Below are 27,630 nucleotides of genomic sequence, written 5' to 3' on the forward strand. Positions count from 1 at the left end.
CAAAACGTCATACTATACTATGTCATCGACCAAAATGTCATACTACACTATTTCATCCAAAATCTGATCATCTTTTTGAAAAAACTTGTTGTTCCAAAATTTGACATAAACATCATACTATACTATGTCGTCCAAAATCGGATACATTTTTTTGAAAACGTTTTTTTAGTCCAAAATGTGACCAAAACGTCATACTATGTCGTCGACCAAAATGTCATCCTACACAATTTCGTCATAAATCTGATCATTTTTTTGAAAAAAAATTTTGGTCCAAAATTTGACAAAAACATCATACTATATACTATGTCGTCCAAAATCAGATAATTTTTTTGAAAAAAATGTTTTAGTCCAAAATGTGACCAAATCGTCATACTATACTATGTCATCAACTAAAATGTAATACTACACTATTTCGTCCACAATCTGACCATATTTTTGAAAAAAAACATTTTGGTCCAAAATTTGACAAAAACATCATACTATACTATGTCGTCCAAAATCGGATAATTTTTTTGAAAAATTATTTTTTTGTCCAAAATGTGAACAAAACGTCATACTATACTATGTCGTCGACCACAATGTCATACTACACTATTTCGTACAAAATCTGATCATTTTTTTGAAAAAGAAATTTTTGGTCCAAAATTTGACAAAACATCATACTATATACTATGTCGTCCAAAATCGGATAACTTTTTTGAAAACATTTTTTTAGTCCAAAATGTGACCAAATCATCATACTATACTATGTCATCAACTAAAATGTAATATGACACTATTTCGTCCAAAATCTGACCATTTTTTTGAAAAAAAAGATTTTGGTCCAGAATTTGACAAAAACAGCATACGATACTATGTCGTCCAAAATCGGATAATTTTTCTGAAAACACATTTTTTTCGTCCAAAATGTGACCAAAACGTCATACTATGCTATGTCGTCGACCAAAATGTCATACTACATGATTTCTTCCAAAATCGGATAATTTTTTTGAAAACAATTTTTTTAGTCCAAAATGTGACCAAAACGTCATACTATACTATGTCGTTGACCAAAATGTCATACTACATGATTTCGTCCAAAAACTGATAATTAAAAAAAAAAAAAAATGTTGGTCCAAAATTTTACCAAAACGTCATACTATACTATGTCCTCCAAAATTGGACAATTTTTTAAAAACATTTTTTTAATGCAAAATGTGACCAAAACGTCATACTATACTATGTCATCTGTCATCGACCAAAATGTCATACTACACTATTTCATCCAAAATCTGATCATCTTTTTGAAAAAAAATTTTGGTACAAAATTTGACAAAAACATCATACTATACTATGTCGTCCAAAATCGGATAATTTTTTTGAAAACATTTTTTTAGTCCAAAATGTGACCAAATGTCATTCTATACTATGTCGTTGACCAAAATGTCATACTACATGATTTCGTCCAAAAACTGATAATTAAAAAAAAAAAAAAATGTTGGTCCAAAATTTTACCAAAACGTCATACTATACTATGTCCTCCAAAATTGGACAATTTTTTGAAAACATTTTTTTAATGCAAAATGTGACCAAAACGTCATACTATACTATGTCATCGACCAAAATGTCATACTACACTATTTCATCCAAAATCTGATCATCTTTTTGAAAAAAAACATTTTGGTCCAAAATTTGACAAAAACATCATACTATACTATGTCGTCCAAAATCGGATAATTTTTTTGAAAACATTTTTTTAGTCCAAAATGTGACCAAAACGTCATACTATACTATGTCATCCACCAAAATGTCATACTACACTATTTGGTTCAACATCTGTCATTTAAAAAAAAAAAAAAAAAGCTTGGTCCAGAATTTGACCAACTTTTAACTTTTTGGAAAATAAACTTTTTTTGGAAAAACAACTGGAAACTTCCAAAAAGGTTGTCTTTTGGTTGCTTTTATACTCTAATGTAAATTTAAAGATAAGGCTAAAATATCTATCTATATAAGTGTGTAAAGATGAAGTCTGAGGTCATTTTCTGTTACAGCCAGTGATTTTCAACACACATGGAAACATGTTAAAGTTTTTTTTTTTTATTAAAGCAGCAATGGAGTAAGTTTGAATTTGTGGGTCTTGAATTCAACACAGTCAACATTTCAGGTTGTGAGACAGGAGTGTAACAGGTGATGAGACACATTCAGACTGCGTGAACATGTGGACAAACATTCCTTTAACCATCTTTATTGATGAATCCTTAAGACCACACACAGACTCTGGTGGTCAAGTCCTGATGCTTTGAGTAAAGCCTTTACTCGTTCCCCTGGAACAGGCTGACAAGAGGCTGTAACCAGGTGGGCACGTCCTTCATCTTGTCCTCCAGGGTGTCGCGCAGGCCCTCTGCGGTCATCTCAAGGCTCGCCTTGATGTCCTCGGCTGTGGCCTGGATCTTGTCCTGCAGGGTGTCCGCCTGGGACTTGAGCATGCTGTTGAGTGTGGAGATCTTGGCCTGAGCGTTGTCCTGCACCTTAGAGAAGTACGGCTCGAAGCGAGTCTTCACCTCCTCAATGTTGTCCGACGTATGAATCTGAAGCTCCCCAAAGAAGTCAGCAGCTTGTCTGAGGACATGAGAGAGAAGAGTGAATCTGTGTTAGATAGGTTCTGACGACTGGCTTTACAGTTAGCTAGATACCTGGCAAGGTAGGTAGGTCATCTGAGTGTATCACCTCTTGATGCCCTCCGTGTCCTTGCTGAGGCGTTTCTTCAGCTTGCGGTTGTAGGCCGTCAGCCTGATCCTGACGTCGTCGGCGTTCTGCTCCATCATGGTCTGCAGCTCCAGGACGTACTTGTCCATCTGCTCGCGGGCCTCCTCCATGTGCTGGTGGAATTTGTTGGCCATCGATTTCATGTCCTCGCCCAGATTCCGTGCGGCCTCCTGCGTGTACGGGGCCAGTTTGTCCTGTACGTCCTTGCTGTACGAGGTCAGCTCGGAAATGCTGTCCCGGAACAGGGTGCTGGAGAAAAGTCATCGTGTACAGGGTTTGTTAAAGTCGTCCTACACGTACTAATGTGTTCATTTAAATGCCCCTTCAGAGACACTCGGAATGTCCCTGTTTTCAAGAAATGAACATTTTAACTGAAACATTGGGCTGATATTTGCTAAAACTATTTGAGACAACATTGAGACTCTGAAATATTACTGAAAGTAGAAAGTGTAGAAATTGCTAAAAACTAAACCGAAAAGTGGACTTGAGACTCGGCTCCACGTCTCACCTCATGGACTCTTGGGTCAACTGTTACATAACCAATGACTATCTGTACTCGGCCATAATACTGATAATGATAATTAACTTTAATTGTGTAGATAAACGGAGTTGATGAATGAACTTGATACACAGTAAATGTCAGGTCTATAAAGAAGGTGGTGTGAAATCAAACTCACTCCAGTTCTCTGTTGATCTGTGAGTTCTTGGTGTTCTTGACAAACTCGTCAACTTTTGAGCTCAAGCCACTGAAATGATCCGCAAACTCGTCGACGTTGAGGAGCCATGGATTCCCCCCGTCCGCCTGAGGAACACTTTTGGCCTGGCAGCCTGTTTTCACAACAAAACAATCTGTAATGCACCTTTATTTTGAAATAAATGATCATATCATTCTATTGTCTATTGTTTTTGGTTTGTTTTGTTAAATTTGGGTCACAGGTCGTGGAAAACATGAGTCTCAACGATCGAATAAATCTACAAACTCTCATCTTTAGAGAAAACTCATATAATTATTTTATCATTAAAATTTTCAAAATAAAGCTTTTAAATGATAGAAGACTCAATATATTTGTTTGTCTTCCTCCCTCTTTGTCTCTTTCTTCCATCTCCTTCCTTTGTCCCTCTTTTTCTTTCTGTCTCTTAATTGTAATTTCCTTTTAATGTTTTAATTCATTTTTCTTTAAATCTTCCTGACTTTGCTATGAAAATAAGTTGGAAAAAACCAATTACATATATTTATATATACATATCAATGTGAATAAATATGGATTATAATTAGAATAGGAAGAGATAGGGTTTGTTGTTTTTTTTATAAATGGTAGTGGAAGTTTTGAACTTACCAGACCAAACTGCCAGAGCGAAGATAACCGCAAACATCCTCATGATGATGAGACAAGTGGACACCTGGAAAATCAAACCATAAACACAGTAAGTTAATCATATCTATATGTAAAAACACTGAAATATACATATATATTTATACTCACAGATTAAAACATTTAAAAAACGAGTAATTTTAATTATTTATTGATAAATATGTGTTGGCTAAAAAAAACTAAAATAAATGTTCGAGTGTCTCACCTCAGTGAATCCTGATCTGAGAAACTGTCTGAGCTCGTCACTGTATTTATACGCTGATGTGATCCGATAAATGTCAGCAGGATTGCTGACCTGCGTCCGAAGTTCCCGGCGAGAACTGTGCTGTTGTCACCTTTTATTGATCCACATGGAAGGAGCACAGGTCACCAATGAGACGCCAAGGTCTGACCTCAGCTCCGTCAGCAGGTGCAAACATCTCACCTCCGTCACTGATTATCTGCAGATAATGAGATGATCAGAAAATAACACTGTCTCTGCTGATCTGCCAGCAGCAGGGGAAAAGGCCAAAGGTCAATCTGTTCATACAAATCACTGTCCAGTTTCTCTGGTCCAGAGTCTGTTTTATGCAACTCACAATAAATGATAATTAACCTCCATCACATTTATAACTGAGATTAGTCAATAACTTTATATTGAACACTATCAAGATTTAATCTTCCTTTTTGTCTAGTTGTTAAAAAAACAAAGACACTGTGTATGAGAAAGTAACCTATGAGTGCATTCATTTTGACTAAAGCAGAGATGGTTCTTAAAAACAACCAAACACTTTTAAAAATTAGCAAAACCTTCAACAACATAAGCAAGAAAGCTAATGCTAATAATGTTATGGATGTTTTTTTTTCTCTCTTCTTAAAATGCAGTTAAAGTTACATTTTCTTCACTATAAGCAAGACTGCTAATGCTAATGTCTGGACATAAGCAAGAATGCTGCTAATGCAATTTAGACTTAAAAAAGGATGCTAATGTCAGGATTAAAGCAAGAGCGCTAATGTCCGCTTACAAACAAGAATGCTAATGCCTGGACATAAGCATGAATCCACCGCTAGTGTTTGGACTAAAGCAAGAATGATAATGTTAAAAATTTTAAGCAAGAATGCTAATGCCCGGTAATAAACTAAAGAGCTAATGTAAATGTCTGGACATAAACAAAAATGCTACTGCTAGTGTTTAGACTTAAGTCTAGGAAGCTAATGCTAATATCTGAACATTAGTAAGAATGTAGCATGACACTGAAATAAACAAATATTGAATTTAAATGACTAATTAATAAATAATCACAATTTCAGTATTTTTTTTTAAATGCTTGCGATGATGACAGCTGAGAAGATTTATGTTGGTTTTACAAACAGCCGAGGAAAAAAATATTCTCAAGATATATTGTTTACAAATAATCACAGTCTAAACAGAACAATATGACTAAACTAGAGTAGACATTTGGATTTTTCTTTCCCAAAAATAATGAATATATGTTTATAGAACAGTGGAAAAGTACCCAGAATATACAAAAATTATAATATTCAAGGAAATTGTCATGCTTTTTATCTTTCACATAAATTCTATTATTTTTTTCAGAAGTGATGAAAGTGACACCAGAGTGTGTCACTTTGACCAAACAGCTGATGTTGAGGTCTTAAATAGTACAAATGTTGCTCAACAGTGCAACTGAGAGTAACTTTGAGTTAACAGTCAATGGATCACTGCCTGGTGTGTTCTCCTGTTGTTGTAATAATAATAATAATAATAATAATAATAATAATGACAATAAACTATCAATATTATTATTAATTATAAATAATATAGTTATTGTACACTTAAAATACTTATTTTAACATTCAATTTCTGCCAAATTAATTATTTTGACACAGTATGAGTCAGTGTAATGGAACATTTGTTTTTTTTCGTGTGTAAAAAGGTTTACAGACAAATCAATTCATTCACTCTGTTTATTGTTCTTTCACAGGTCACACAGTTGTAAACAGTCAAGGCAAATAAATATTGACATTTATGCAGAGAGAGCATATAAAACATAGAAAATGAGGTAACATCACTGCTGAGGCAGGAGAAAATAACTTAAACGTAACACAGCTTCAGGGTTTGTTTGTGCGTTTACTGCATCATCTTGGTGAAGGACTCCCAGAGATTGGTCAGCTGCTTCTTCAGGTCCTGGGTGTCGGCGCCCAGCTTGGCCCTCAGCTCCTCTCCCAATGGAGCCAGGTTCTTCTGGATCTCCTGGGTCTTCTGGTTCAGCTGGGACTGGAAGTTCTGGGTCATGGGGATCATGCTCCTCTGAAACTCCTCCACACTCTCCTCCATCTTCTCTTTCATCTCCTCTGTGTAGGGCACCATCTTGTCCTGCAGCTCCTTCACGGTCTTCTCCAGCTGCATCTTCAGCTCCTGGCTCCTCTGCAGCAGAACGGCCCTCAGCGCATTGGAGTCCATGGCATTGGCGTAAGGCACTGCCTCGCTCCTCAGTTCCTCCACCTTCTTCTGCAGGTCCGATGCCAGCTCCTCGGCGTAGGGCTGCAGGTTGGTGCTCATGGTGGTCAGATCTTTCTGCAGGCGGATCTGCAGCTGCTGGGCCTCCTGGGAGAGCTTGGACATGAGGTCCTTGGTGAGAGGAGCCACCTGAGTGCGCATGGAATCGCTGAACTGTTTGGCGACGTTGGTGCTCTCAGAGATGAGTGTGCTGTGGAGACACAAACACCAACACGCTGAGTAAGTCAGGAAAAATGTATGTATTTAGTAAAAATAAAACGCAGACATGTTTTACTATATTTACAGCCTCAGTTATACACCAGACAATGCGATGAGTCATCCATAACAACACATCAATGTTTTTTAAAGGTGTGTCATTTTGCTCTGTTTTTGGTCTCCACCAACTCTGGTCACAAATCCTTCTATGTTCTATGTTCATCAGCTCTCACTGGGTATTGAGTATTTGGGGTTTTTAGAGCTTCCTGCTGCAGCAGAAAACAAGACCACGACTGAACCAAAACAGTCAAGTTTGCAGCCAAAACAAAACTTTGAAGTAAAACTCCCTTTTAGGTAAAGCCACTTAAAGTCACGATGTGAGGCCAAATCTTCCCTTAGTTTAAAGACTTAAATTCATTACGACTCTTAGACTCTTACTTCACTTCCTTTCCCAGCTCAGACTGTTGGATCTGCTTCAGAGAGTCCTCAGCAGTCGAGGTTGCCTTGCCAACGTAGTCCCAGAAAGCATCTCTGACCATTTCCATCTGCTGTTTGGGCTGTTGTTGCTTCACGGCTCTGGCATTGCAGCCTGAAGGAAGAACAGAGGAGAAAACATTTATTTTAAAACAGACCACTCTCATCTTCTATGACACAGATGAAAAGAACCCAAACACATTTGCTGAAAATGTTGATTATTTTACCTGTGAAAACAGCGAGAACGAGGACCAGGAAGAACTTCATGACTCTGCAGCTGAAAGGAAAACATGCAAAATGTTAGTTTCTTTGGTTATTTTTCATTTAAAGCTCAAAGCGTCAGAGGGAGCAGCTCATCGCTGGGGTCTCACCTGAGTTTGTTGATCAGTCGGTGACCGAGTGTGAGAGTGTGTCCTGCTCTGGACTTTGATGGACATATATATACTGTATGGATGACACAGAGGACACAGAGGAGTAAAGTCCACGGTGAGTGCTGCACTGTCACCTCAGCTTCCACATGACAGAAGTGTCAACGATGCGTTGTCCAGGAATGATGACATCTATTGTAAAGTCAACTCTGTAATCTTTTGTAATCTTCACTGTACTCAAGTTTTCTTTGTGCTCTCATTCTCCTGTAAACTAACACTCAGTGTGTCTCAGTGTGGTTTTGTCGAGATATAGAAGAGGAATTTTAGAAATATAAAATGTAAAATATAATTTTAAACACACTGCCTATTTTTTGTTGTTGTTGATTTTGTACAAACTATAAAATTACAATTAAAACCGTAAAAACAAATACACAAATACTCCTAATACTAATAAGCTTTATTTGTAGTGTGTGTTTTTAAGCCAGAAATGAATTGAATTGTGTTTTTTGAGATATATAAATAATGAATACAATATCAAATGCAAATTAATTAATTTAGTAAATATTTAATGGAGGATAAAGCTGTAGAAAATGGAGTGATGCTTTAAACTGACGACAATTTGCTCTATAGCTAGCTAACTGGAAAGCTAGCCACCTAGCTAATTAGAAAGTTATCTAACTAGAAAATCAGCTATCTAGCTATAAATACATAAATGCAGCTTTAGTCGTACAATTGGCTCTATACCTAGCTAATTAGAAAGCTAGCTAACCAACTCACTTTTAGGTAAAGCCACTTAAAGCCATGATGTGAGGCCAAATCTTCCCTTAGTTTAAAGACTTACATTCATTATGACTCTTACTTCACTTCCTTTCTCGGCTCAGACTGTTGGATCTGCTTCAGAGAGTCCTCGGCAGTCGAGGTTGCCTTGCCAACGTACAATGAAAACCGTAAAAACAAATACACAAATACTCTTCTTAATACCAATAAGCTTTATTTGTATTTTTGTTTTTTTGATGCCACAAATAAATTGAATTGGGTTTTTTAAGAAATATAAATAATGAAGACAATATCAAATGCAAATGAATTCATTCAAGAAATATTTCATGGAGGATAAAGCTGTAGAAAATGGAGTGATGCTTTAAACTGACGACAATTTGCTCTATAGCTAGCTAACTGGAAAGCTAGCTAATTAGAAAGTTAGCTAACTAGAAAACCAGCTGCCTAGCTAGATAAATACATAAATGCAGCTTTATTCGTACAAGTTGCTCTATACCTAGCTAATTAGAAAGCTAGCTGACCGGAGGGTTAGCTAACTAAACATGTACCAAATATTATGGACATTATGGAAATATTCTACATAAACAGCTTACTAAACAACCTTCATCAATCATTAGAACTCTGATGAAGTCTCAGAATTTAAAATAAATTCAACAATCACCACATTTAAACTAACAGGAAAACATGTGAATGTGGGCGACTAATACAAAACTCAGATTGTACTACGTTCCATTTATGTTCAACTCTGACTTCCAACTACAAATGGGACGCAGCATAATTACCTGTGTCCATTGTTAACTTCAATGTGACTTGTACTATTAAATATAAATTCGGTTTTACTTTAAACTGATATTAATTATGTTCAGGCAAACACTGTGTGTGGTTGTGTAGGTCAGTGATATAATGTGGGCAGGACTTTGGTCCAGTTGTTCCACACAAGCTGCAGATTATCTTCAATGGGGAGTGTTTTGTTTCCCGCACTGATAACACAGACGCATTCAGGAGAACACAATGATCAATATCCCACTGTTTTCATGTGACACACACAGAGAGAGAGACAATGACACTCAGAGACAAAGAGGTCTCACTCTGACTCAGATCAAGAACCAAAGACATGTGATGAGCTGTTGTTTACATTCATTGGACCAATGGAGGAACAGTAAATACATCATTTAAATTCAGTCGAACTGACTGTTTTACATGAATGATGTCAATAGAGTTTATTTTGGATCCCTCATCTCTGAATGAAAATAGTTATCTATTTATTTAGAACCTTTCCAAAAATGTCCATACAATTTGGTACATTTATGCTAAATAAATGACAATTTAAGAGTATTTTTCTCTTTCTATTTAGCTAGGTAGCTAGCTTTACAATTCAAGTAACTTTCTGGTTACATAACTAGCTTTCTTGTTACCCAACTGTTTAGTTTTCATCATATTATCTGTATTGCATGTATTGTTTTTCAACCCAGTCCCATTTTTTTTAATTTATATACAATATATTAACTTCTTTTACCTTTTAAAAGGTCTGTGTTGTTTTAAATGTTTAGTACAGCACTTTAAATTAATCCAGAAGTGTTACATAACACATTTGGATATCTGATCAAACTCTTACTGATTCCGTTGCATTGTGGGTAATGTAGGCATCTGAACAGGAGAGACAAAATTTGAGAATAATGTTCATGACTGACTGACAATCATATTTACAACAGTAACAACACAATAAATAAAGTCTATCTATCCAGCAAATGTGAAATATTTGATATTAATTTTGTTAACTCCACGATCTTTAATGGATGTTTCTGTCGTACTCGTGTTGTACGTGATGCAGTGTGAGCATAAATAATGTGCAAATGATGAGCGAGCACTGACTCACAGCCTGACGTGGAATGACAGCAGTGACAAGAAGTCGTCCAGCGCGACAGTTGAAGCAGGACTTTACCCTCCAACGCTGCTATAAAACCTGTGTCTGAGCGTCCGTCTGCACCACAACAGTCATCAGAGACGAAGAGACAAGCTGCCCCTGAAAGGTAAAAACATCACATTATTCAATTCTTTCAAATTTCATGTATGAAAAGTATATTTATTTTTTATTAATCATGAATCTTTGTCTTCGTCCCGCAGAGACAAACTCAATCATGAAGGTACTTGTGGTTCTCGCTCTTGCTGTTTTCTCTGGTGAGTGAATTTACATTAATCAAAACCAAACCTTAATCAAATTTACAAACTTTAAAGCTGCAGTACATAACTTTTTGTGATATTTTTATTCCATTATTATATTATTCTACCTGTGTTTCAATAATCCAGCCCGACTATTTCTGTCTGTCAGCCCATGATGCAGAGTTGTTCTACAGTTGAGTGTTTAGTCATTTAGCATTTTACACCATGTTCAATCCCTGAGGGCTAAACACAATGCATGATCAATACGGAAGGTTTAATTGCTAACTTTACCTTGAAAAGTCCATGTTTCCCCTCAGTGATAACTGACAAGAAGGCTTTCATTCATACTCCTGTTGGCAGTGGTCTTAACTCGCATAATATTGCTGTTGCCTCCATCTGTCTTGGCAAAAAGCAAACAATGACTTCCTGTGTGCAGCATGGTACTGTCGCTGGGCAGCACAGCGCTACAATCAAATACAGTTATTTAGAGCTGTGTGAAGTCATTTGACTAGCAATGTAAAATTTATAAGTTACTTACTACAGCTTTAAAGCTTCATTTTCTTTTTTTTAACATTGAACTCGGCTCTAACTTCTGCCTCATTATTTCATTCTCAGGTTGCAATGCCAACATCCTGTGGCAGGATGCACCCAAGAGCAACCTGGAGGTGGTCAAAGATGCTTTCTGGGACTACGTCGCCAAAGCAACTTTCACAGCTGAGGACTCACTGAAGCAGATCAGACAGTCCGAGCTGGGACAGGAAGTCAAGTAAGAGACTCAGTCTGATGAAGAAGTTTGCTCCAAAAACATACAAAGATACTTTGTGTAATTGTGACGTGTTTTTTTTCCTTTTCTTACAGTACCAGGATCGCTCACAGCTCTGACATGGTGAACCAGTATGTGGTCGCTCTTCGTTCTCAGGTGGGCCCTCTGTCTCAGGACTTCATGGCTCAGTTCAACAGCGAGATCGAGGTCCTGAAAGCCCGCCTGGAGAAAGACCTGGTCGCTGTGAGTGAGAATGTGCAGCCCTACGCTCAGCAAGTGGTGGCTAACCTCCAGATGCAGGTGGAGAACCTGAAGAAGGACGCCACCCCCTACGTTGACGCCATGGACCCGGAGACGCTGAAGGCCGTCCTGCTGCAGAAGAGCCAGGAGCTGAAGGCACAGCTGGACAAGAGCGCCGAAGAGCTGCAGGCCCAGATGATTCCCTACACTGAGGAGATGAGGCAGAAGATGGAGCAGAGCGTGGAGGAGTTTCAGAACGCCATGGTGCCCATGGCCCAGAGCTTTGACAGCCAGGTGAACCAGAAAGCCCAGGAGCTCCAGCAGAAGCTGGCTCCATACGGAGAGGAGCTGAAGGCCAAGCTGGACGCCAGCGCTCAGGACGTGCAGGCTCAGCTCGCTGCTTTGTGGGAGACCTTCTCCAAGTTGACCCAGTAAACAGGCCACTGCTACTTCCAGATTCTCCACACGACTAATATTTATTTCCATCTCCAGCCGACCTTCAAACTCCTGCTTATTTTGTTCAATAAAACCTAACAAATCAAGATCCCAGTTTTGTGTCTTCATGTGTGTGAACAGCAGATCATTTTAGCTAGAGTTTCTTTTCTCTACTGTGACAGTAAACTAGATTTTTGTTTTAGGGTAAAAAAACCCCGTATTAATTGATAAAATAGTCAATCATGAAAATTATCAGTGAATAATAGTTGCAGCATTAATACACACAAATAATCTCATCCTTGCATTTGTAGTATAAGGGCTGCAAAAAATATTCTCACCATTAATTTCTAGGTCTGTAAAATGTCAGAGAATGTTGATCAGTGTTTAACAAACCTGGGAACGATAATGTTCTTTGTCTTATGTCCAAAACCAAAAGGATTCAGTTTTAATGATTTCTTTGTTATATAGAGCAAAGAAATCAGAAAATAACAAACTTTGCAAATCAAATTGGAGTTGACACCAACTGATGAATGAGTCAAGACGTGCAGTTTCTTTTTTTTTTTAGGAAATTGTATTTTTTAATCAGTTTTCAAGATGTATATATATTTATATATATAAATACAGGTCGTATATATATACTGTTCCTAATGTACGTAACGTAAAAAAGGCAACAAAGCAAGGGATGGATTGTGAACATGAGTCGTGACGTTGCAGTCGTTTTTCCTCACAGCGTGTAAACAATGATTTCGTTCACTGCACATCGAGACTTTACAGTAAAAAAAAAGAAGAAGAGACAAATAAAATCAAAACAAAACACGACAGGCACTGAATTCAGTGACAAAAACAAAGTTAGGGTTCTACTGGTTTGTGTCGAGAGAATTCCTGACAACCACTAACTTCTGACCACACGACGGATTACACGATTAAAGTCGTCAGATTTATTTTTTTAACCTTTCAGTGTTTCTATTCGGCATGTTTCTCATGAAACTTGATCTGGGATAAGTTCTAAACACGACAAAGCTTGACTTGCTTTGAAGAGGTCGAGGATGGCGTGAAGGTTGAACAGCAGCGTGACGCCGTCTGTCCGTCCTGTAAAAATCAAACATTCAGTCTAACCGATGGTGGCGCCGAAGCCGCACTGGAACTTGTTCTTGGTGTGGTTGAGGAACGTGCACAGAACCAGAGAGAGCGGCAGAGGAAGTAACTTCTTTTCTAATGTTGCACCAACGACCCAGTTACTGTCTATTGAGCCTGAGAGAGAGAGAGACGGAGAAACATTGTGATATAAAAGAAATAAGCAGCAAATATATCCGTCTACTGGAAATGGTGGTAAAAGTTTAAGAAAATTAAATACTAAAAGTAAAGGATTTAACTAAATAACAACATATAATTGAGCATTTATAAAACAGCTGGAAAACAAAGTGACCATGCAGTTATAACAGCCAGTAAAATCCATAAATGTTTGTACAGATCAGTTCAGGATGATCAAATAAGCACATCTTACCTTTAAACAGTAAATTGGCCTTAGGCATGTCTAGCTGGTAACCGAATGACACGCTGGTGTCTTGCATACGAGAGCTGGCCTCCAACTCCACTCCGACCTGCAGCTGTTGACGAACACAGAGGACATTTACATGCGAGGGTGAAACAGGAAACACTGGACAGGACAGCAGAGCAGCAGGACAAGACTCCACCATGTACGTAAGGAGGAGACGAAGTAGTAGTTACCTGATCATTGGCTTTGTGATAATAAGAAGCATGAGCTCCAGCTGAACCGAGCGTCAAAGTGGCGATGTAGTTATTACCTGTGAAGGAGGTGGTTCAGATGATTAAAATAAACAAAAAAATACAGCCCAATGAATCCTAACCATGGACTGATAACAGAGCTCTGGTAGCTGACGTCACACAATAGCAAAACCATACTGTGTATAACAGGCAATAATGTCTCTTTGAACGTCAGGGTTAGAAAACGTCCTCAAAGAGATGGGGATCCATATTCCTCCTCTGTGAAGACCACTTCATATCAGGTACCACATCAAAGCCTACAAACTTAAATATCTTGTTTATTTTATTGCGATGTGTTGGCGTTCTCCAGAGTAGGAAGAGAGAAAGTTTGTTGGAATATTGGCTTCATTCAATACTCATAAAAAGCAGCAGGGGGCAGTATAAGAGGCAGTTATATTCAGTCTATCAAGCTCTGCAATACATTGCTTTGTGCCAATTTGGCGGTGTAAACATAACGAGTCATGTGGTGTCCAGACCTCTATTTCCTGAATCTCACCTGTGTATCTGCCGACGAAGGACATGACCGTTCCCTCCTCTCCTGGCCTGTGGTGATAAACCAGCTCTCCTCCCAGAGCCAGAGCAGGCGTGATGGACTGGAGGTAGTGTGTTACAACAATGCCTGTGCACAACAAGACAAGCAGGGGGCGCTCATGTACAGATTCATGCTTTGGGTTTGGTTTCACAAAATTCAAATCAATATCAATTAATTTAGATACATTTTTTTTAATTTGTATCTCTAACCCGAGGTAGCATTAGAAATATTAGGGCTGCAACGATTAATCCTTGATTGATTGGTTAGTAAATAAACTTTTTTGATCATTGATTTTTCAGTTACATTTGAGAACATCATCATCTTTTTGAGGTTTGGGAAACAACAATCACCATTTTTCAGTGTTTACGGACATTTTAAGCACCAATAACAACACGTTTGCAGCGTCACTCACTGATGACGTACCAGAGCCGACGAGGACGTCTGGGTTTCCGAGTGTAACAGTTGCAGTGAAATCTTCTCCTCTGAACTCGGCGTCACCCTGCCAGTTAACAAACTTGTTTTGTTGCGTCTGTGGACGAGAGAAAGTACGACAAACGTGAATAGAAATCGTGTCATATTAGTTTTATTAATTATTAAATTGGAGCCAGAACGAGTCGAGCTTGGCTTAGACTAATGACTAAATGAAAATAACACAACTATAAAATGTGTTATGTGTCTCTGTGGTTATTTATGTTTTTATAGTTAAGTGGTTATATTGGACAAAGAGCAGGAGGAAAAGAGGAAGACCACAGAGAAGGTTCATGGATGTTGAGAAGGAGGACATGAGGACAGCCGAGAAGGAGAGAGAAGAAGAAGAAGAAAAAAGTTGGATAAGGAAAAACCTGTAATGACCTGAAAGGCTAATTTGGATCGTATTCGTTTGGAGATCTGGTGGATGATCTGGGCGTTGAGGCTGCCGCTGTTGTCCATGTCCCCGACCATGACTGGAAATAACTGACCAAAACAAACCATTCATTCACATATCAGTGCTAAGATTGAATAATAAATGCCGTTTGACTGATGGGACGTCACGGCAGCTCACCTCTGCTGGACCCGTCTGCTTTGATCCAACGTACGTGGCACCAAACCTGTACGTAGAATCTCCCATGGTGCTCAGCAGCACATTGTGATTCACCTGAAACCAAAGTCAAAACATTTTAAGACCCAGTGAAGCAGATAACAGAGATTCTACTGATACATGTATACTGATACATGTCTTTGAATACTTTTGGATACAGCACTGCAAATTTTGCTGCATATTCTTGAAGTTAAAATCATTTTTGAAAGGTTAAGGGTAATCTAATAAATATGCAGTTTGGCAAAATGTGAATTTTTTAATGTATGTGTGTGTTATTTATGTACTGAATATTTAAATAAATAGATGTTGTAAAAATATCATTAGCATCTTCTGGCATCTTCTTTTATTTACTGAAGAGTTTCATAATTTACTGTTTAATTATTTAGTAATAGTGACAGACATACACGCCTCATATGGATAAGGGGAGTACTGAATTGTTTCCCCCCTAACTTCAGTTAAACCAGTAGTTTGACATCTGAGCCGTTTACGTAAATATTCTGGTTCACCTGCTTCGGTCTCCACTAAAGCGTATCTGTGAATTTGCACTTATCTAACTAAGAATTTGAAATTGGCATGGTGATTAGCAACATGTTTTCCTGTGAGGTGACAAAACTAGAAGAGATATTTTCATCACTTACACACAAAATCTCGTAAGAACATGACTGACCTGGAAGTGGTTGCTAAGGCCTTTGTTGACAACGAGCCTGACGCCCTCCATCTGCATAGGGAAAACCTCTGCAGACAAAAACAAAGATGCATTCATTTATTATTTAGTGGTATATTTGACAAGGACAATACATGTGGGTATTGTTACATCTTGTTTAAGTACAACTGCTGTTGTGTTTATAGGGCCTATAGTAATTGGCTAGGTTTTTGGGAAGACAGAAAACAGTCACACAATTACAAAAAGCTAACAGCACAGACAATCGGATTAATGACTAAAAATAAAAAAAGAGACGGCAACAGAAACACAGCAGCATAAACTGTAATTACTTAATGACAGTGAGCGTTAAATAAAACGCTGGCACAGATAATCAGCAAAATGCCCAGTAATCGAGCCCTATTTATACACTTAAGAAAAGAAATGTACGAGCATGAAATTTGTGATTTGACCAATTGTTGTTGTTTACCTTTGCATTTGCGATGACACTCATCAAACGCTCCCGGGTTTGGCAGAGGGTTCTCCGTCTCCTGTTGACCCGACGCAGCATCAGTTGGGGGAATCACTGAGGAAACTGGAGGCATCCCGAAGCCTGGCGGCACCGTCAACCCGGGGGCAGCAGCGCCACCAGTGGCTGGTGGTGGAGGGTTGGGGGAGCTGGCAGCCAAAACACTGCCCATTCTGAGAGGAAAGGGAAGAAATTAGCGAATAAAAAAAGAGAGTGAGTGTCTTATAACCAGGGCTGCGCCTCATACCTAGACAGACCAGTAGGTGGTGGGAGATTTTTTTGGGGGGTTGCTAATAAATTTGCACAACCATATTTGTTCATGTCAAAATATATATTATGAATCGAGTGGTGATAGTTTGTGCCTTTTCTTGGCGTGAAAAGGAATCGAGGGGCCAAACAATTTCCCTATGTTTATTTTTTGTTAGAACAAGAATTTTAAAGCTGCCGATACCAATATCATACCGATAATATTGTGCATCCCTACAATAAACGTCCAAATCTATTACTTAAATTCACATTAAATTCTTTAAACAGTGTTCACTGCTTCATTTGGAGCTTACAGTTCACAGTATAAACCTGCTAGAGGCGACAGGAGGGGAAATATTGAACTATTAACGTGGTTCTTATGAAAAATAGGTGTAATGTCCCTTTAACCTTTCACTCACACAATGTACATTCATATGAAGATAAAGCAGCGGGTAAAAATACACACACCGGTTAAAGTTATTTTGAAATAAAAACGTCACCGTATGACAGAATATGTAAGAACAAACACTTGCTATAAAACAGCTTCTTATATAAACGTACTTCAGGTTATGAATGAAAGCTAACGTGACAACGTTAGCTAAGCTAGCTCCTGGCTACTTTCGGCTATCGTTTCCATCTGCGGCTCATTTAATTTAAACAAAACAGTCGCTGCTGCCGTAGGACAACCACCATAAACATCCCCTGGTAAAAAGCGGTTGTAAAATAAACTAACATATCTCTACATTTCCCGTGAAAACACAGGTTTTGTCAGCACGGGGCTAACGTTGCTACTCACGTTGTAATATCCAGAGGACGATGCAGCCGGAAGTTAATCGCTGTTGCACCGAAGAAGTCGCGATGACGAGTAAGACCCGCCCACACTTCGATCGAAACGCGCTGTGAATGGATAGCGGGACATAATCTTCAATTATGATTCGCAGACACACCCGTCAGTCATTTGAGAGGCGGAGAAGTATTTTCCTAACTGAAGCACTATTGGTTAAGAGACGCGAGGTCAGGTGTTAAGAGGCGGGACTTAATGTTCCGAGCTCAGCGATTGGTGGAGAAGATGGGCGACCGTTGGTTGCGCCGTCTTTGGAGTGAAATGTTAAAGAAATGTTCAAGGTCAAAAGGTTTGTTGGATTTGTGTTTAAATTTCATGTATTTTAATAAATATTAACAGTATATCGCTTGGTTTGTGTAGATTTGTGTCTTAGCTAGTGTCGTTTGTGTGTGTGCACTTTGAGATTCTGAAAATGTATGAAATAACAGACTTAAAAATTAACACAAAACATAAAACCTTGGTGTAAAATGAAACAGCAGAATAATAAAACACCAGCAGATGATGTAGGTTTCTGATCAATTTATTGAATTTTATAGCCGCAGCAAGTATTTCTTTGTTACAACAGTATTAGACAGAGAAGTTAACACATTTTCATGTGGAAAACCTTTTTTTTGCCAATTCTTGTGTCGAGCGACACAAGGCCATGAGGAAAAAATAATTCCAAAAGTCATTTCTAGTTTGTCGTGTTTCGACAAAGCACCATAACCTACAAACAAGAGAAGGGAAATTACAACTTAAGTTTTTTTTTTTTTTTTAAATAAAGCAGTTTTTTTTTTTAGTGAGGGATGAAATGGAACCATTTCTTTTCATGCCAATAGTTCATCTGTCCCTGTTGTAGAGAAATACTGCTGTAATCCTGAGCTACATTCAAAACAAAACATTTCGGCGCCAATTCACAGTCGATGTCGACAGTAGGTCAATTCTCAGCTTACTTTAACGAATCCCGCTGAGTTTTGTCGAATAAATTCGGCCCAAATCGCCGCCTTGAAGCGCGGGTGAGTTCACATTAGTGCAGCACAGTAATAATACATCCAATTTAATTCAGTTACGCACAGAAAGTGGGAACGTTAGGGGGGCAACTCACCCGTTAAAGCGATGTTGAGTTTTGTTTTTTTACCAATTGAGAATTTTGCAAAGGCCGAAGCAGAGAAGCCAATTTTTTCCTTTTATTTACCCAAACTCCTCAACCTTTCCCCCCTTGATTTTCTCCTCTTTTTTTTTTTTTATTAATTTTTAACTTATTTTCTGACAAATAACCCTCCCACCCCACATCGGCACTACAGACCTGACACGTCTGAGTGCACACATACACACAAACGGACAAAAAAATAAAAAAAATCACTCATTCATAACAGCTCATCACACTCCTTTGTTACCACGGACAAAATGTCAACTTCACACAAAAACGTTTGATGTTTCTGGTGACCGAGTGAGATCATTTATTCACATCCAGTTGTTGTGAAGGGTTGAAGCATCTTTGGAGCCAATTCCAGTTTAAAGTCAACAAAAGTATAATAAGACTCCACCCAAAATGTAATTAGAGGGAATCCAGGTCGTTTGGTAACAAAGGAGAGTTTGAAAAAAAAAAGTGATCAGAAAAACAAAAACATCGACAAGAAGAGTGAAACATGTAAACCTAGAAATGAAACTCATGTCCACACAGTAGGGCTGCAGAGATTGTTTGACTGCTAAATTAATCTATTTTTCATAATTCCCTGATTTTTCAGCTTAAATGTGGATATTTTTCAGATTAATTTTGGTTTGTGCGCAACACGTGTAAGGTTTGGGAAAGACGAGGCACCTTTTTTTCAATTTCCTGTCATTTTACGGCCCAAACAAGTACTCGATTAAAATGGAGAAAATAGTCGATTATGAGGATAGTTATTTAGTTGCAGCCCTGCCACAGAGTTAAACTTCTGGAAGAAGACACAAAAGAAAAAACAGATCAGACAAAAGTAAACACGCATACTGATGTTTAGGCCACACACACACACACACACACTTTCATCATCAATTCACTGTCACACAAACAAGAAACCACTTCTAGACGCGAGTCCAGACGTGGATTTGAACATAAACGCAACGATTCTGACAAAGACAGTGACATCCACACACACCTAAAACACCCTCACACGCTCACTTTTTTGGTTTTGCTTCAGTGTAAATCCTGAAAATCTATTTAAAAAAAGGGGGAAACAAAATAAATTCTACCTCCTCCACCCATGAAGCAAAGTATTTTTTTTTCCTTTTTTTCTTATATACGTATAGATTTTTCTGAACAGCTGTAAACGACTAGTGTAAACGATGAATCATTTACCTTTCTGTCTGTTTCCTCAAAAATGATTCGTATAACACCTCGTATAAAAAGGGGGGGGGGGGGCAACTGGATCTGGATCGAGCTGCTGCAGAAAACAAATCACAGCACATGGAACAGGATCACAGTGCTGTCCAGAAAACCCTCGCCTGCACATGAACAGACCAGTCTATCCAGCACTTAAAACACAAAGCATGCGTGTGTGAACTTTGGGGCAGAAAAAGGTCAAAGCAAACCTTTATATTATCTTTTGCTTTAAGTACCGGAGAGAAGAGGAAAGATTCACCGTGTCGGCTTCTGCAAAAACAAAACCTCCCAGTGCTGAAGCCTCACAGCCAAAACTGTGAAAAAATGAATCTTAAAAAGCAAAATCAATTCCTTTGTTTTTGTCTGACGCCCTGTAAGGGGAGGACAGAAAGAAAAAAAAGTCACAGCTGCCTGTTCAAAGATGCTACAATTTTGCTTTCAAAAACAGAGCCCACTCCTTAAAATAAGAGAATTCTCACATTGTTGCTGGGGGGGATAAATAAAAATTATAAAAATACAACAAAAAATAATATTGCTGCTGCCGCATTAGCTTTAATAGAAGTCGTTACCCAATTGAACGCAAATCTAGTCAATGTCTAGTCTAGTTTAATTTAAGTGGAGTTTCTGACGCAGCAGCAGCAGAAAAAGAGCAAAAACTTGGTCAAAAATGCGTCTGAGCTTTGCCTCAAAACGACTCTTTAACATTGGCAACTTTATACATTCACCAACTTCCATTTATGTCGGGATGGGAGGGGGGCTTTAAAACGAACCTCAGACGTTTGATTATTAAACCTTAGATTTTCACAAAAATAAAATTAAAACATACAATTGTTTTGCACCAAAGTTTTACACAACCACGGGAATCTTAACGACTCAAACACGGCTTTTTTGAGAGCTTAGAAAAGACAGGATTTGCCATCAGAGGCGTTTCGAACCAAAACGGATCGTCTTCCAGCGACAGCGGCCCAAAGGATTTGTCATGTGATTTAGTTTTAAATGTAAGAATTCACCAGTGACTTCCCACACTGTGTGTGTGTTTGCATGTCCATGAAAATCAGGGTGAGGGCTCGTCATGTCGTTTATTAATCGTCGTGAAAAGGGAAAAAACAGTCACGCAGTATTTAAATAAAGCTGCCCTTTTTTTTATTGCAACGTTCACATTAAAAAATAAACATTCAGTAAAGTTTGAGTCGTGTTTTCGCACACACTTCCCTGCGTGAGAATTTAAGTGCGTGTTATCTTTTTCCCCCTTTTTGCATAACGCGATGTTAAAATAATAATAATAATCTTTTTTTAGTTCACCTCATTTGTGCTCGCGCTCTGCTGCGTGGCGAGGAAACAGCAGACGATGAAGGGACGAGTGAACGTGGGAGTGAGTTAAGGCACTTAAGTGACAACAGCAGTGTGAGCGGACAGAGCCACGGCCGGTGGAGACGCACCGTTGTTATCGTTTAAAAACAGGCGGTTCAAAGCGGCTCTGATGTTCGTCTGCATGGCTGCTGAACGAAAAGATTCCCGTCTGAAACGTGAGTTTGGTGCAAAACAAATGTTATTAGGAAAAAAAAAAAAAAGCGGCAGCTTTCTGAGGAAAAACTTCTAAATAAAAGCAGCCTTTACATCCATGTGTCAGGCTCTGAAAACGCAGGAGAAACTGAGGAGTCGCCTGAAGACTGTATGTGTGCAAGCGCCGAAGTCTGTGCAAAAGCCCAATGTGTCCGAAAAGTCCTGGAGGGAAGAAAAACGTTCGATTTAGAAAGACGCCGGCGTTTTTCCTGCAGTGAAAAATGATCTGAAAATGACCTCTGACCTTGTGGGTTTTTTTGTTTCATTTCTTTTTTCTTTAGGTGCTGTCCTGTTGGTTTCCTGATTTTTCCTCCACCTCCTCCACGTCACAGTCGCCGCTGCCCGAGTGAAACTCGGCCACGTAGAGGCTCTTGTCGATGCTGCTGGGAATGGGCTTGATGTCGGTGACCAGCTGCTCCTCGATGGTCTTCAGGTTGAAGCGATCTTCTGACGTGATCAGGTTGATGGCCAAGCCCAGGTGACCAAACCTCCCTGAAGAGCCAGAGAAAATGATCAACACAAATACAGATAGATTTTTTTTTTTTTAAGTAATTCAAGTTCAGATTCTATGCTTCGCTGAAGAATAAAACTACACACCTGATCTTCCAATACGATGAAGGTAAGTCTCTGCGTTCTTAGGGAAGTCGAAGTTGATGACGACGTTGACGGCCTGGATGTCTATACCTCTGGTGAAGAGATCTGCGGGAACAAACACATGTCGTCAGTACGTTAAAACGTTAGCGCTGCGTCGGTAAACCTTGCCGTGTACGAAGAGAGACTCACCTGTGCAGACGAGGTTTCTGCACAGTCCATTTCTGAAGTCATGGAACACGCGGTTTCTGTATTCCTGCAAAACAGATGAGACATGAAATGCTCTGAACTAACATTGAAACCACGTACTGTACAATAATTAGGACTGCTACTATGATAATCAATTACTCGAGTGTTTTCTGATTATTTTTACCCTTTAAATGTGAATATTTTGAGGTTCATTTGCTCCATATAACAATATCCTTTCCTGGTTTGGGAAACAACAACCAATGTATTTATTTAGTGCTTTTCTATTCTTGATGACCACTCACAGCTTGGTGAAGAAATCTCCTCTTTTCAAGAAGAGAACGGGTAAATATTCATGTTCTGTGTTTACATAGGGACTTTAGAAACTTAATCAAATCAGATTGCATTCGACTGTGCCGTTTGCTGATAGTTATCTTTTCTCCAGGTACAAGCAAAGGAACATAAAATGAGATGATTACCCATTCAGCAACATAACACAACCAATAAAAGAAAAGAAAAAGTACAATGAACAGTAGTTTAATGTCAGCTGTGTCTCACCTGCATCATCTTGGCATGGATGTAGAAGCAGGAGTAGCCCAGCTGAGTGATCTTCTTGGCCAACAGCTCCACGCGCTGAGTGGAGTTACAGAAGATGATGGACTGGTTGATCTGAAGCTGTGAGAGAAGGAAACAAAGACATCGTCATGAACCAATCCATTCACCTTTAAGTCATGGTTTTTGTGCTGTGCAGCTGAATCACAGAGTGAGTTAGTCATGTACCCTGGAGAAGAGAGTGTTGAGGCAGTGGACTTTCTGCCTCTCAGTGACGTAGGCGTAGAACTGAGTAATGCCCTTCAGTGTCAGCTCCTCCATCAGGTTTATCTCGTAGGGTTTCTGAAGGTGCTTGGCCTACAACAACAAAACAAACAAACACGTCAGTCATTTAAGAAAAAATACAAGCATAAATGTTAGACAGTAGTGAACACATTTGTGAGCTGACTTAAGCCATAAATAGTCACCTGGTGATAATGTGGACTAGGGCTGGAATAATTACTCAACACACTATATTTTCCGTTCCCCCTTTCATACTGTTAATAATTATTGCACATCATTACTGCTTCACTGAGTAAAGTATATCGTTAAAATGTCATTTCCCTACATTTATTATTTTTATTTAATACCACAATGTTTACATTACCATTCTGTACAAACACTGACATACAGCGACTTTTGCAGACTTTGGTCCCCACTAAAGCATACAAGTCAGTGTGTGTGAGTGTTTGTGTGTGTGGCTCCTTCAGGGGACCTACCCCCAAGTGTCTCAGGGCAGACAAAGTCAGAAAAGCCATTTTTAATAACTTTAAAGTCTAACAATTCACTTGGATCAAATAAGTGTGAAAATCTAAAATTTTTCTCCGACACTAAAAAGATTATTAAAAGACGGCAGAGGTTTTCCACACATTCAAATCCTGTTATAATTAGCGGATGTGGGTGGAAACGTTTATATAACAGACAAACACAGATCTGGGCACAGCACAAGAACAGCTTGGTCAGCAGTCAAGAGTCGAGCGGTGCCAAGTGGCCCCGAGCCACGAGCGCGAACAACGAGCCAACAACAACGACTCACCATGAACTTCTGTACGCTGATGGGGAAGGTTGCAGAGTAGAGCAGGATCTGCCTGTTCTTGGCCAGAAAGCTAATGATATCCTCGATGAGCACCACAAAGTCCTGAGACAGCAGCTTATCCGCCTGAGGAGACACAGTTTGACATGAAGGACACACTGGCAGAGACACAACACACAGGCACGGAATCAAGATTTATGTCATTTCCTGTATGAATTAAATGTTTACCTCATCCATCACCATCATCTGGACTCTGTCCACCTTTGCCACTCCCTTCTTTATCAAGTCCAGGATCCTGCCCGGGGTGGCAATGACCACATGTACTGATGCAGGAGACAGAAAACTGCTTTTATACCGAGCACCACAGGATCACAAAAACTATTATTTCAAAGAATTATATTATAGTTTTTCTTTTTTTAAATAAGTTATTTTAAAGCTGGATAAACTTAATTGCTGGACTTCAAGTGTGTCAAGTTTAATTAACCCCACGACCCATATATGGGTCCTAACCCACTGTTTGGAAATAACCGTTATGTGCATTTGAGAGGTTCTTACCAGTCTCGTCCAGGCGCATGATGTCATCTCGCAGGTTGGTGCCCCCGGTGGTGGCCATGACTTTGACTCCTCCCAGGTGTTTGCTGATCTGGATGGAGATCTGACTCACCTGCAGGGCCAGCTCACGAGTGGGCACCATGACCATGGCTGAGGATTCACACAACAATAAGTAACAAAGTACAGGTAAGAAAATTGCAGTTTTGGCAGAAATAAGAATATTTATTATCAATCTATATCTTGTATACTTTTGTTATTATCTCAGGTTTTGTTCCATTTCTTATATTTAAGAGTTATAAGTGGTGCCGTTACTCTTGGACATTGCTTTAGCACCATACTCAATCTTTTCAACTGCTTCACTCCACATGTTGACATCTCAATAGTCTAAGTACATCCATCCATCGATCCACCTAAAACCTACAGACAGAGCCTCACCCTGTATGTGGTCCTTCTTCAGGTCTATTCTCTCCAGCAGTGGGATAAGATAGGCTCCACTTTTTCCCGTTCCATTTTTAGCCCGGGCCAGAATATCCCGTCCCGACAGGGCGATGGGAATGCTCTCCTCCTGCAACACAAGACTCTCATCAATTACAATGCAACGCTCTCATAAGCCATTTTCAGATATGAAATAAGGTTTAAAGTCGAGAGATTTTCGATCAGACAAGAGCAGGAGAATCTCCAGAGGAACCTGGTGCCAGGTTTTATCGTACCAGGTATGACTCACTGTGAACCCTTAGGAGCTTCTCCTGCTGTTTTCTAACAGAAGCTTACTTACACATTAGATAATCTCTAGAGTGACGTACAAGCTTCTACTCTATTCATACAAATCAGAGCTGGTACTCGTTTGATTCTGGCACACAAAAATACAGCAAAACTTAATTTTTCGTCAGTTATCCATCCTTCCAGTCTCAGTTTTAACTCCTTTTGCAGCCCGAGAAGCTAATTTCCCCCAAAAGCTGCATTCAAATGTGTCGATGTACTAAATACAAATTGGGTTAATTTACCTGAATAGGTGATGGTTTCTCCCAGCCCATCTCAAAGATGCCCATCAGAAGTTCTCGTTTGAGACAGTAATCTTCAAATTCATTTCCCTTAGTGGACGTCACATCCTGCAGTGGACACAGAAAGTTTAGAATCAAAGCAGAAAATGACTTAAAGCCAGTGTGTGTTTAGAGACTGCCGTTTGACTCACTGAGGTTTTGACCCTGGTATCTTTAGGAGGGAGCTTCAGGCTCTGTTTCCAATCATCTCCAAACTTGATGCCTCCTCCGTCTTTCTGGGGTAAACCCAGAGCTTTTCCTTGAGTCATAGGTGCTGGCTGGACTGAAGCGGGTTTGGTCTGTCCTCTGAGCTGGCCGTTCTGCTTGTTCAGTCCCATCATGACTGTGCCAACGCTTTCTGTTCTGGCAGTTGCCATTTTTTCCGTGATGTCCTTGTATTTTTTTTTTCTTCAAAAGTTATTAGATTTTTGCCTCTTAGGTTTTTCTTTTAAAAATTCTCTTCAAAAGTAAAAAAAAAAAATTCAATAAAGCATTAACAAAACAATATTCTCTGTTCTTTTCTTTCGTTTTTTGAAAGTCCAAATTTTTTACAACAGAAGTCAACTTAATAGTATTTACATATACACATGTACGTGCAGTTCGGTCCCCTTCAAACAACAGAGAGACTGACGTACGAGAACATCAAGGAGAAAAAAAGAAGTTTTTACACAAAAGCTCTTCAAAATGAAGAGAAATTTGCTTTCATATGCATGAATATACTTGCTCACAATATAGAAAAATTATACGTGAACAAGTATCAAAAGCGATTAAAGTCCTGAAATAGAACAACTAAGGCAATCTGAACTTGGGGGAATTATCTTCTTCAATATAATCTTAGTTCAATTGATAAACTTCTGTTTCTTAATGGGACAATGTTTCCTGTTTCCACTTTTGAGTCCATCAGAGTTGCTCAATATTCCCTGTCGTTGAAAAAAAGGATGTCCAAGTCTTTGCCCCCAAAAATAGTCAAAAATCATAGAGTCTGTAATGCTCTGCGTTTATTTCCACTGTGTGAGTTGACGTCGCTCCACGTGTGAAAACAAAAAAAACCCTGAAAATGCAAGTCACACAGGGGTTTTTGTTTCTAGTCCAATTATCTAGTCCAAAGCCAAAAAAATAGCTTTTCACCCCCGTTGAGTCGTCGCTGTGTGTTTCCTTACTGCTCCAAATGTTCGACCCTCTCTCCCTCAACACCACAAACCTTCAGGGTCGGATTGTGAAGTGTGCAAGTTTGACCGCGATCAACTCCCTGCTGCCTCCTTAGACTTTTCACCTGAAATAAACCCAAGAAAAATAATTTAACAAAGAAGCATACAAAGCGGAAGCATCACCAAGTCATTTTCTGTTGATTTTTCAATGGGCCAGTCAGAAATGTTATAATTATACCTCCTGGGGCTGCAGCAATCCACAACACTAAAAGACTATTTACTTAACAGTTTAGGGTTTTTTTTACCAAGCGGCAGATAAAAGATACACCTGTCCAACTGCACGTTTAGACAAGTATTTAATCAAACAACCAACTGAGGTTAAAAAAAGGGAAGGAAATCTAATTTACTTTGAAAATATTTTTGGGAATTAATAATCAACTAAACATTTCACGCGCACACAAGGAGATTCTCCTTTTTGTGATTACGAAAAAAAGAAAATGCATAAAAATGGCAGGAACCTGAAAAGAATGGTCAGACTAGTCAGAAAAAAACCTGTCAAATCAATTACGCACGTAATTAGGTGTTTTGTGTACCTAATAAAGTGGTCGTTGAGCGTGTATCCACCATGCGAGTGTCTCTGTTCGCTTCTTTGCAGAGGTTCCTTGTATTAAAACACTATGGGAACGTTCTTTTAATCAAAACAACTACGTTTGAAGTGACATTACACAACATAATAAGCCACTTCAAACCTACACTACAGCTCAGCCAGATTTAGCTTTAAGCTAGTTAGCAGCTAAATCATTTAAACAGTCCTATTTGTCTTTTAGACAATTTCAAGTTATGAGACAGTACTCTTTATACTGAAATGTTCCAATTACGATATTGTTAGATGACGCTGCTG

The 27,630-nt window shown here is 39.0% G+C and overlaps 5 protein-coding genes across 5 annotated transcripts; 1 reads left to right on the forward strand and 4 right to left on the reverse strand.

The window, feature by feature from the left end:
* Positions 1–2,291: 2,291 nt before the first annotated feature.
* On the reverse strand, positions 2,292–4,537 carry apoea (apolipoprotein Ea; the record flags this gene model as incomplete). The annotated part of the gene is made up of 5 exons (XM_083899553.1): positions 2,292–2,598; positions 2,707–2,994; positions 3,423–3,573; positions 4,083–4,146; positions 4,511–4,537. The coding sequence occupies 5 exons, from the start codon at positions 4,535–4,537 to the stop codon at positions 2,292–2,294; spliced, it is 837 nt and encodes a 278-aa protein (XP_083755679.1).
* Positions 4,538–6,228: 1,691 nt separating this feature from the next.
* Positions 6,229–7,554, reverse strand: LOC310935621 (uncharacterized protein; the record flags this gene model as incomplete). The annotated part of the gene is made up of 3 exons (XM_083899554.1): positions 6,229–6,808; positions 7,252–7,402; positions 7,515–7,554. The coding sequence occupies 3 exons, from the start codon at positions 7,552–7,554 to the stop codon at positions 6,229–6,231; spliced, it is 771 nt and encodes a 256-aa protein (XP_083755680.1).
* Positions 7,555–10,324: 2,770 nt separating this feature from the next.
* Positions 10,325–12,030, forward strand: LOC310935817 (uncharacterized protein; the record flags this gene model as incomplete). The annotated part of the gene is made up of 4 exons (XM_083899777.1): positions 10,325–10,462; positions 10,557–10,610; positions 11,208–11,358; positions 11,451–12,030. Exons 2-4 carry the CDS (start codon positions 10,571–10,573, stop codon positions 12,028–12,030), a joined length of 771 nt encoding a protein of 256 aa, XP_083755903.1. The 5' UTR covers positions 10,325–10,462; positions 10,557–10,570.
* An 856-nt stretch (positions 12,031–12,886) lies between these two features.
* On the reverse strand, positions 12,887–16,772 carry tomm40l (translocase of outer mitochondrial membrane 40 homolog, like). The gene is made up of 9 exons (XM_083900026.1): positions 16,556–16,772; positions 16,093–16,160; positions 15,390–15,482; positions 15,200–15,301; positions 14,771–14,876; positions 14,312–14,434; positions 13,759–13,835; positions 13,535–13,637; positions 12,887–13,281 (listed from the first exon to the last, which is right to left on the reverse strand). Exons 1-9 carry the CDS (start codon positions 16,764–16,766, stop codon positions 13,142–13,144), a joined length of 1,023 nt encoding a protein of 340 aa, XP_083756152.1. The 5' UTR covers positions 16,767–16,772; the 3' UTR covers positions 12,887–13,141.
* A 1,456-nt stretch (positions 16,773–18,228) lies between these two features.
* On the reverse strand, positions 18,229–26,600 carry LOC310936074 (putative ATP-dependent RNA helicase ddx6). The gene is made up of 12 exons (XM_083900107.1): positions 25,734–26,600; positions 25,546–25,650; positions 24,977–25,106; positions 24,545–24,691; positions 24,218–24,312; positions 23,993–24,115; positions 23,146–23,274; positions 22,924–23,040; positions 22,372–22,435; positions 22,186–22,287; positions 21,833–22,080; positions 18,229–21,750 (listed from the first exon to the last, which is right to left on the reverse strand). The coding sequence occupies exons 1-11, from the start codon at positions 25,956–25,958 to the stop codon at positions 21,866–21,868; spliced, it is 1,452 nt and encodes a 483-aa protein (XP_083756233.1). The 5' UTR covers positions 25,959–26,600; the 3' UTR covers positions 18,229–21,750; positions 21,833–21,865.
* Positions 26,601–27,630: the final 1,030 nt, after the last annotated feature.

The sequence above is a fragment of the Microchirus variegatus genome (assembly GCF_963457635.1).
Source record: "Microchirus variegatus genome assembly, chromosome: 13".
NCBI lineage: Eukaryota > Metazoa > Chordata > Actinopteri > Pleuronectiformes > Soleidae > Microchirus > Microchirus variegatus.